This window comes from Trichechus manatus, unplaced genomic scaffold (genome assembly GCF_000243295.1).
Source record: "Trichechus manatus latirostris isolate Lorelei unplaced genomic scaffold, TriManLat1.0 scaffold00282, whole genome shotgun sequence".
NCBI lineage: Eukaryota > Metazoa > Chordata > Mammalia > Sirenia > Trichechidae > Trichechus > Trichechus manatus.
Genome location: NW_004444218.1, coordinates 1,295,781 through 1,306,297, shown reverse-complemented (window position 1 = coordinate 1,306,297; position 10,517 = coordinate 1,295,781). Strand labels below are relative to the sequence as shown.

The following is a 10,517-nucleotide window of genomic DNA, read 5'->3' as shown; positions in this document are numbered from 1 at the left end:
TGGGAGCATAAGGCATCTGCTCTTGCCCTGACCAGGGGAGCGGGGACCTGCTGTCAACCTGGGGGCAGGAGAAGGCTGGGTCTTCACTGTAGACTGAGGGCGGTGCTGGCAGGCCCTGCCCCACCCACCTGCTGTTGGCCTGACCTCTACAGCAGATGATGCCGGGAAGCCAGGGCCTGAAGGTGAAACTTCTTGGGGCCCCGCTGAACCCCTCTCACTCTACTGCCCCGAGCTGACCCCATGTGAGGACGCCACAGGAAAGTGGGCGATGGACACAGAGTCGTGGGTCACAGCTATAGAAATAGCCATTTACTGAACAGAATGGCTTCCTCAGGCCTGGCCACTGCCCAGCCCGTGAGGCTCAGGGTGTGCAGGTCACACCTTGGCAGAGATGTGGGGGCCAGTGGGTCTGTCAGGTATCATACTCTTGCCTGCACCTGAGTGCCCACCCGCTCAGGGCAGGGGGTGGGGCCCTGAGGGCAGCTCTGACCACCTGGTGCCACTTCCAGAGGGTCTTGCAGTCTTGGGTATACACAGGTTACTTCACATTGGAGTTGGGGCACATGGGTGTGGTGGGAGAGCTGAAAGGAAAGCTACAGCCCAGACACCACCCACAAACGACTGCCCCCGACCTGAGGGCCCTGGGAGGCCATAGCTCTGGTGAGTGGAGGCAGTGCCTGGTGCTGGCCCAGGGAGCCTGGGGCATAGCTAGAAGGGAGGAGGCCGGAAGTTGAGTCTGGCAGTGGTAGTGACAGGTGGGGTCCACCGCAGGGCTCTAGGCTGGGCGATAGAAGAAGTTGCCTGTGCAGAGTCTCCGTGTAAGCTCCTGCCACAGCAGCTGCCGCTCCCGCTGGGCACCCTTCATGATGCCACTGTTCTCCTGGGCACGGCGGGACAGGTAGGGCAGCACCTCCATCACTGGGCCATAGGGCATGTACTTGTACACAGGGAAGCCCGCCTGGCCTGCACACGCACAGGAAGGTATGGTGAGTCCAGGTCCCTCTGAGTGTGCTGCCACCCCATCCCACCACCCTACCACCCAGGGAGGGCCTTGCTCACCCAACGGGAAGCTGATCTGGTCGCACATGCCCAGCAGCTGTCCAAAGTACACCTGGTGTTCAGCAGGATGCAGGCCCAACTCCTCCATCCTGTGAGCAGGTGAGGCCAGGTGCTTAGAGGCCAGTAGGTAATGAGGAGACCAGGGCAGCCCCAGGACACCGCCCACTGGGGTGGATAACAGGGCTCTTTGTCCTAGCCCTGATTCCCTCCTACCACCCTACAGACACCCCCATCTACACACTCCAGCCCTCCCCTGAGGGTGGGGACCAGGGATGTAGGCTTTGCCCTTCCTGGCAGGACACCCTCTGGATGCCCCCTCCCTCCTAGGCAGTTTCTCCCTGAGGGAAGCCTGTGTCAGCTGGAGCTGGATTCTGATGGATGGGACAGCTGAGGGGTATGGCCCGTGGACAGCAAGAGTCCCTCCTCCCCCAGCCTGTCCCCCTCCCAGCACTGCCTCCCTCACACCTCCTCTACCTCCCTCCTCAGGTGCTAGATGACCTCCAGGGACCGGGAGGCAGACTCATCCAGCCACCTGCCCCAGGGTCTTTGACCCCCCTCACCAGGGAGTCTCCTCAGCCTCCATTGGCCACCCATTCAACCCATCACCATGCTCCCCCTGCTCACGCCCCTCTAGGGTTCTGCTTGGCCTCCCCTTTGCCAATTACCCCTCCACCCATCCTCCAAAGCTAAGCATTGCCGACTGAGGCTGCTGGGCACCACAGCTGCTCTGAACTGAGATGTGTTGCAGGCGCAAGCACACACCAGGTTCAAGGGCTTAGCATGAAAGGGAGGGCAGCACGGCTCACTACTTTTTTAAGATACACGGTGAAATGATACTATTTTGGATGTACTGGGTTAAGTAAAATGTATTATTGGAATTTCATCTTTTTTAATGTGGCTACTAGGAAATTTAAAATTACTAATGTGGCTCATACTATATTTCCACTGGAGAGTGCTGCTTATATTTTGGGGTGTAGACCCCCAGCTCTGCCTGGCACCCTTCCATTTTCACACTTCCCCTTGTAGGAGCTTACAAAAATTCCCAGGTGTGAAATACCTATATATTGATAGCCTACATATTAATCTCCAGTTTTCTATATCCATGTATCCAAACTCAGCATATCTGTACAGGACTCTGGAGCCCAGCCTTCCACCCCCAACCCAGGGGCATGTTTAGCGTGGGTCCTCCTCTCCTCACCCCTACCCAGGCTATCCCTCACTCACCTCCGATACCCACCTCCCTGTCCTCATCCCTTTCTCAGGGCCCCTCCGGCCCCACCTCAGCATACTCGGAGTACTAAGCATTGTCCCCCTGGACTTCTATTAGGGGTACCCCACAGGCCCTTTCCCTCCTTCCCTCAGGGCTAGGCTCCAATGCCAGGGCCGCTCAGGCTAAAGAGGCCCTGGTCTCATTCCCAGTGAACCCCATGAGAGCTGCTGCTGTCTTGGCTGAATGAGTCTCAGACTGTGGTAGGTGTGTGGTAGCCTGCACAGATGACTGCTAATTCCCTCCCCTGCCAATGTCCGTACCCCTCTGCCACGTGACTGCGGCTCATCGAATTGCAGAGTGAGTCTCTCTACAGGTTATCTGGGCTTGGCCTTGTGACTTCCTTTGGCCAAGAGGACAACAGCAAACGTGCGAGCAGAAGCTTGCCCTCTCCCAGTGCTTCTGGCACTTTGACCACCTGTGATGAAGCCCGGGCTGGCCCGCTAGAGGCTGGGCACAAGGTGCAGTTGCCTTTGTTGCCCCAGCCATGATGAGTAAGCCGTCTAGGACCAACCAGAGCCCACGTGACCCACCCTGCAGATGCAGGAAGGACCCCAGGCAAGGCCAGTGGAAGTCGAAACCAGCTGAGCCCAGCCCACACTGCAACACACACAATACATTGTTCAACCCCCTAAATTTTGTGTTGGTTTGTTACTGATCCTTGGATGCGCTGTGTGGCAGCCTGAACTGGGCAGAGGACAGAGCAGTCACCACCATCAGAGACCCAGAAGGATGTCCCAAGGGGAGATGGGCCCAAGCTGCTCGAAGGCTGTACAACCACCCAGAGCGGGGAGCACCACGGCTTGCTGGGCCCACCCTTCTCAGAAGCATGGCTCCGATTAACAGTGTTTATGAAGGGCCGCCCTGAGGGGTCAGATGTTGGGCCTGGTGCAGGCCTGGGAGGCTAAGAATACAGTAAGTTCAGCTGCCACTCAGGGAAATGAGGTACTGCATCAGGGGAAGGAGGCCGGCGCAGTGGCCAAGACAATGGGGACATCTCAATGGGAAGATTCAGAAATCAGGAGTTAGGACTTTTAAAAGTTTGTTATGGATGTTAAAGAGGAAAATTAACACACATCTTACTATGATTTTAGGTTTTCCTTATCCATGAAACAAAATATTAACCATAAAAAGCTTGACCCAAACTGCAAAAGCCTGCAAGAGAATGTAAATTTGTCTTTTCCTGCTAGCAAAGGATAGTTAACAAAACCATTACTGCCTGATTTAATGAAAAAGACTCTAGGCTCTCCTAATTTAAATATCAAAAAGTCTCATGGCTATAGGTGTATGGAGGGCCAAATTATTAGCAGCCTGGCCAGAAGTAACCTGATATCAGTTGATCTCTGTAAAGGGGGTAGGGCAGGATTCAACCAATCATGTTAAGATTAGCCAACGGTTGATGTTCTATTCTCTCCCCTCTTCTTATTATTGGAAACCCTGGTGGCATAGTGGTTAAGTGCTATGGCTGCTAACCAAAAGGTTCGAATCCACTAGGTGCTCTTGGGAAACTATAGGGCAGTTCTGCCCTGTCCTATAGGGTCACTATAAGTCGGAATTGACTCGATAGCAATGGGTTTGGTTTGTTTTTGTTTTTTCTCATTATAAGCTTCACTGCAAACTTCAAGCCATTTGCTTTTTTCTGCAGTCAGAATGGTCTCCCTATATGCATACAGAATAACTGCTCAGAATAAACCACGTTTTAATTTTTTTGAGTTTTGATTATTTTTAACATGGGATTGGAGTGAAAGGCAATGAAACAGATAGGGTTAACTGTGCTGGCGGAATAAAAGAGCTGTTAAAAGATTGCCACCTAGAAGCTGGGTAAACAGGAACCACATCATGCCAACATAAAACAACCCATGAATTACTACATCCTCCTTAGTGTTTTTCTAGTCCCTTCCCCCTTCTTACAGGCTCCACATGCACAGAAGAACAGAGTGTGATTGCTGTTTTGGCCCACCAAAGGAGGCAAAGCAGTGCAGAAGATCAGTGCGCCTGCACCATATCCCTTTATAAGTGATGCCAAGGGCTGCTGAGGGGACTCCATCTTGAATATCAGCAGGTTCCATCTTGGATTCCAGATGCATGTGCAACCTAATTAGTATACACTGCCATTCTGAGAAGTACCCACCCCTTCAAAGAAACCCACTGAATATTCATTGCTCTGTTATCTCCACCAAACCCATATAAGCCCTAGCCTTGCTTCCCCCTTCAAGTCAGTCTTTTGGAGAGGCATGAGCCCTGACTGACTGCTTTTACTTGTCGCAAGTAAAATAAACCTGTTAGAGCTGAGCTGTATTCTTACAAGTGAAAGACAAGGACCCACTGAGTCCGGAGGGCCTCCATGCCCTTGGCAGTAAGTTTGGCACCCCAGGTGGGACTGATTTAGTCCCGGGTTCAAGGACACGAGTGGACTCAGCCCACAGAATCCAGACCCTTGAAAAGGCAAGTGGCCACCTGGACCTCCTTGTTTGGTGCCTCTTCGAAGTGGTGAGTTTTCCTTGGGCTCGACTCTTGACTTGCGCCCCACTCTGTCAGGTTTAGATTTCTCTTCCCTTTGAGCTCCCAATTTTTACTTCCTAGTCTTCACCCTTTGTCTATAACACTTTTCCTTAAAGCACTTGGGTTTGTGGAAGGGATTGAAGACAATAGATCTCTTCCTAGAGAAGAGTGAAAACCTCACCCCGCCAGGTCTGATCAGCCTGGAAGCCTTTGGGCCAGTAAGGTTAGGATGGTGAAAGGTTCAAGTCCTCAAGAAACATCTGAAGGTGGGTGGTGAGGGGTTCGAGTCCCCAAGAAACACCCGAATTTTTGAGACCCCAAGATATATCCTCTGGGCCCAATTTGGCCACCTACGGGAACAGTGTGAACCTTTCCCTAGGCCTGGGCAGATGGTGAGAGGTTCAAGTCCTCAAGAAATATCTGAAGGCGGGTGGTGAGAGGTTCGAGTCCTCAAGAAATACCCAAATTTTGTTCTAATGCGTCTGCTTAGGCGCCATCTTTGGTGCCATCTTTCCTTTTCTCCTCCTGCCTCTGCTTAGGTGCCATATTTGGAGTCATCTTTCCTTTTCCTGCCTCTGCTTAGGCGCCATCTGGTGGCAACTAAAGTTAACGCCGAATGAAGTTTGCCATCTCTAAAGTTTCATCCACCGAAGAACTCGACAAGTGGTGGGAAGACTGTAGTAGGTGCCTGGGGTCCTTACTTTATAGGTGGGTCAGTGACCACCTCACCCATCGCCCACTAGAGAACTGCCACCCCTATGTAAGCTGGCCTCTCCCTCTTCTCGCTCTTCTTTTTCACACTGTACTGTGGTGTACAGAAGCCACTTGGTCGGGACAGAACCAGCCCTGTGTCCCTGACCTTCAAGACTTAGCTCTGGAAGGGCTTGTAATAACCTTTGACAGGACCTATATAGAAGCTGAATATCAGGCTGATTGGGAAAACAACCTCATCACAGCCCAAAATCAGCATGCCCACCCTTCCCCTGGGCTGATTATTATAGGAGATAAGAAGTGTAGGCTCAGGAAGAAATGGGGTGGGGGGGGATATCCCTTACGTTGAGGCCTTTATGTCTCTGTATCAAGACCCCCAGCTTGGAGACAAGTGTCAGGTTTGTGTTTTGACAATTCAGCCATGTCCCCTTGCCCCAGCACCTGAATCAGATTTATTGACTGACCCACTATTTCAACCTCCTCCTCGCCCGACTGCACCCCATTCGCTGAGAATTTGGAAGCTCGAGGTGACCAAACCCACCCTGGAATAGGAAAACCAGACCCTCCTCCATATAACTCACCAAGACTGCCTACTCCTCTTGAGACTAAGCCAGAAAATGAATTGGGGCTATCACCTATGGGGCTCAGATATGGCAATAGGCTTTACCCCCCTATCGCATCCCAGTTCCCCGAGACCCCGCCAACCTTAACTCTCCCTTTAAGGCAAGTGGTGAATGAGGATGGGGGTACTACTAGGGTACATGTCCCTTTTTTTCTGTCTCAGATATTATTCCGTGTAAAGAGAGGTTTGGGAGTATCTCTGAGAATCCCGGTAAGTTCAGAGAAGAGTTTGTTAAGCTTAGCTTAACTTTTGATTTGACTTGGTGAGATGTTCTTGTGATTTTAACTAACTGCTGCACACTGGATGAAAAGATGAGGATGCTGACTAAGGCCCGAGAACATGCAGATAGCCTGGAGCCAACTAACCCACAACATAACATCTTTAGGGTAGGAGAAGATGCAGTCCCCGAACAGGATCCAAAATGGGATTACGAAGATAGGATGGATCAGGGAAGAATGAGGCATTTTATCACCTGCATTTCAGAGGGAATGAAGATGTGACCAAACCAGTTAATTATGATAGGGTTAGAGAAGTGACTCAGGAGAAAGAGGAAAACCCAGCTGTGTTCCTTAATAGATTAACTGAGGCTTTTAGGAAATATACCAACACTGACCCAGAGTCAGCTGAGGGAAGAACCCTAGTGGCCATGTACTTTATAACCCAGTCCTCTGCAGACATAAGGAGGAAGCTGCAAAAGTTAGAGGCGGGACCCCGAACACCGGTCCTGCAACTGGTAGAGAGGCCTTCAAGATGTTGAACAATTGGGACAGGACAGAGGAGGCTAAGAAGGATAGATGGGTAGAACAGAAGGCCCACTTGTTGGCCACTGTCATCCAAGGGCCACCTCAAGGTAACCGGTACAGGGTAAGAAGACTGACCTTCCAGAAGCCAGGAAGCCAACCTTAGAGATTGGGACCGAATCAGTGCGGTTACTGCAAGAAAGAGGGGCACTGGGTGAGATAGTGTCCTGAGTGTCCCAAAACGGGACACCCAGTTGACCCCCTCTGAAAGAAGCCTCTCGTTGTTGCCCTCTCGAGTGCTTGATGGGACCCAAGGAACCGCCTGGCTCCGGAACAGCATACCATGACCATCTCTACTGCAGAACCTTGGGTTACCATAGATGTGGCAGGTAGGAAAACTGAATTTTTATTAGATACTGGAGCCACCTACTCTGTCCTGACCCATCACAGAGGCCCCCTCTCCACCTGTGACTGCACTTTCACTGGGGTCAATGGGGAGCCAAAGGTAAGACGTTTTACTCCCCTTCTCCGTTGTGAGTTAGGTCCCATTGCCTTGCTTCATTCTTTCTTATATATCCCTGAATGCCTGACCCCTTTGTTGGTAAGGGACCTCCTAACCAAGGTGGGAACAACCATTTCTATGCATAAAGCTCAGGGTAACGTTGAGGAAGGGAAAGAATTAGAATTAAGCCTACTGGTTTTAACAGAAGAAGAAAACTGATCTTCCAAGGACGAGATCCCCAAATTTATAAAAGACCAGGTGAACCTGGTAGTATGGGATACCTCAGTCCCAGGCAGGGCAAGGTACGCCCTCCCGGTGGTTATCCGGCCTGAAGCTGAATACCCCTAGAAAAAAAAATAAACAATACCCCTAAAACCAGAGGCCCAAAAGGGAATCCTCCTGGTATTGCAAAGGCTCTTAAGACAGGGCCTTGCACTGGGAGTCTTGACCCAACAAGTAGGTCCGGCTACTGGCCCCATTGCAGACTTCTCAAAACAGCTGGACTCTGTGGCTCAAGTCTGGCCTAGTTGCCTTAGAGCAGTGGAAGCTACTGCCCTGCTAGTGAAGGAGGCCTGTAAGTTTTCACTAGGACAGCCCCTAGAGGTCCTCACCCCTCACCAAGCACAGACAGTACTAGAAGTGAAAGGAAACCAATGGCTGACTGGGGGCCGTATCACTCAATATCAGGCCGTTCTACTAGATACCCCTGAGGTCACCCTAAAAGTATGTCAAACTTTAAATCCTGCATCTCTCCTCTCAGTGAGTGCTGTGACTGAACTAGAACGTGATTGCGTAGAAATAACAGGTCAGGTTTATTCAAGTAGAGAAGACCTAGAAGACTTGTCTCTAGAGAATCCAGATACAGACTGGTTCACTGATGGCAGCAGCCCAGTCCAAGAAGAAAGGTGGGATACGCTATTGTTAGCTCCCATGATGTCACTGAAATGAAGGGGCTGCCACCTGGCACATCAGCTCAGAAAGCCGAGCTCATAGCTCTGGTTAGGGCATTGCAGTTAGGGCGGGGTATGATTCTCAACCTGTATACAGATTCCAAATACAGATACCTTGTTCTTCATGCTCGTGCAGCTATCTGGAAGGAAAGAGGGTTGCTAACGGCTCAAAAGTCCCCCATTAAGTATAAAGAGCTTATACTAGAACTCTTAGAAGCAGTACAACTGCCAAAGAAGGTGGCGGTGATTCACTGCAAGGGACACCAAAAGGGAAACACTCAGGTCGCCCTGGGCAACAGCAAAGCTGACAAAATGGCTAGGAGAGCCACCCTAACTTTAAAACCTGAACAAGTACTAAACCTATTCCCTAGAAGCCATGTTGTGGATAACACACCACAGTATGGCTCAGAAGAGTGGGATGGGGCTAAAACACAGGGTTACAAGATGAATGCAGCCGGCTGGTTTTAAAATGAAGAAGGAGAGATTCTGGTTCCTGACTACGATTTGGAAAGTTGTAAAGAGTCTTCACGACTCTATCCATTATGGACAAGAAGCCCTCACTGACTTGTTACTAAAGTGATAAGAGGGAGGCATTTAAGAAAAGTAGTGGGACAAGTTGTGAAGGCCTGTGAGATCTGCCTCCGAGACAACCCCAAGAGCCATCCAATTCCCCCTCCCCTGGCCCGACCAGTTCAACATCGAGGAACACACCCTGGGGAAGACTGGCAGGTAGATATTACCGTAATGCACCCAAAACAAGGATACTTACTTGTTCCTGTAGACACTTTCACCAGGTGGGTAGAAGCATTCCCCACTAGGTCAGAGAAAGCAATAGAGGTGTGTAAGGCACTCCTTAAAGAGGTAATACCCCGTTTTGGGTTGCCTAGATCACTTCAGAGTGACAATGGCCCAGCATTTATAGCTAAGATCACCCAAGGCCTATCCTCTGCCCTGGGCATAACTTACAAATTACATACTGCCTGGCACCCAGAATCATCAGGGAAGGTAGAAAGGATGAATCAGACCCTGAAAAAGACTCTAGCCAAGCTTTGTCAGGAGACCAGAGAAACCTGGCTAAGACTATGGCTGATAGCCCTTTTAAGAGTCAGAATGGCACCTAAGAGCAAGCTGAAGCTTAGCCCCTTTGAAATGATGTACAGGAGGCTGTTCCTGACATCTGATCTTCTTTTTGACCCTGCTATGGAAGAGGCCCTACGCTGTTTTATAAATCTGGGGCAGGTGCAAGGGGCCACTAGAGAATATGGGAATAAAGTACTCCCTACTGCCACCAAAGGGGCTGTAACAACCCTAAAACCTGGTTACTGGGTACTTTTAAAATCCTGGAGAGAGGGATCCCTGTCAGACCAATTATAAGAAAAGTGGGACGGCCCCTTTCAAATCATACTAGCAACTCTTACAGTGGTAAAACTCAAAGGAATAAAACCTTAGGTACATAACTCAAGAATTAAAATTTTATCTCCCTCAGGAAAGTGAAAACACCATCAGAAGCCCTCCAGAGTACACCTACATGCCAATAGGAGATCTCAGATTCCTGTTTAAAGAGAGCAGATAAAGAGATAAGCAATGCTCCTTCTCATTCTACTTTTGCTACCTAATTTTACAGTCCCCCAGGGTCAAGAATGGGATAATAATGCCCTGGTGAGACTTTCCTAAGCTTTTGCCACTGGAATGAATTTAACTAACTGCTGGGTGTGTGATCACGAATTCACCTCCTCACAATTTCAGCACACAAACTTTCTTGGTAATTTCTCTTCACTCCCTAAGCCTCAAATTAAGCCAGGCATACCAAAGAAAAAGATGCCAGCTTTACTCATCGGTCTGCTATGATGAAAACAATGCTTCCTGCTTCAATCCCTGCCTCCTGTCCTGGGGACTCCCACCATCACCAGAGCTCCAGTACAACTCAAACTTAAATACCCTAGTTTTTGTAAAATTTACCAACAGGTCCCAGTTCGACCCCACCCCAGCCTCTGAACAAGTGAGGTGTCCCCTTGTTTGTATCCTTTCAACCAATAATAACCAACAAAGCCCGAAAGACCCATACTGGCACTGCAGATACTCGTGCATGGTAATAAGTTGCCCCTTATTTAATACCCCTTACACTGGTCTAAAATTGGATGGGTCATACTATAACTTTACCCGT

General features: G+C 50.1%; 1 protein-coding gene across 2 annotated transcripts in view; it reads right to left on the bottom strand.

The window, feature by feature from the left end:
• Positions 1-770: 770 nt before the first annotated feature.
• PRODH (proline dehydrogenase 1) overlaps positions 771-10,517 on the bottom strand; it is a 49,829-nt gene continuing 40,082 nt past the window's right edge. For both annotated transcript variants that reach the window (XM_004390094.1, XM_004390093.1), the window contains 2 exons: positions 1,060-1,148; positions 771-963 (listed from right to left, as the gene is read on the bottom strand). In XM_004390094.1, the coding sequence (XP_004390151.1) occupies positions 776-963; positions 1,060-1,148 (277 nt within the window). In that variant the 3' untranslated portion in view covers positions 771-775. The remainder of the gene's footprint in view (positions 964-1,059; positions 1,149-10,517) is intronic.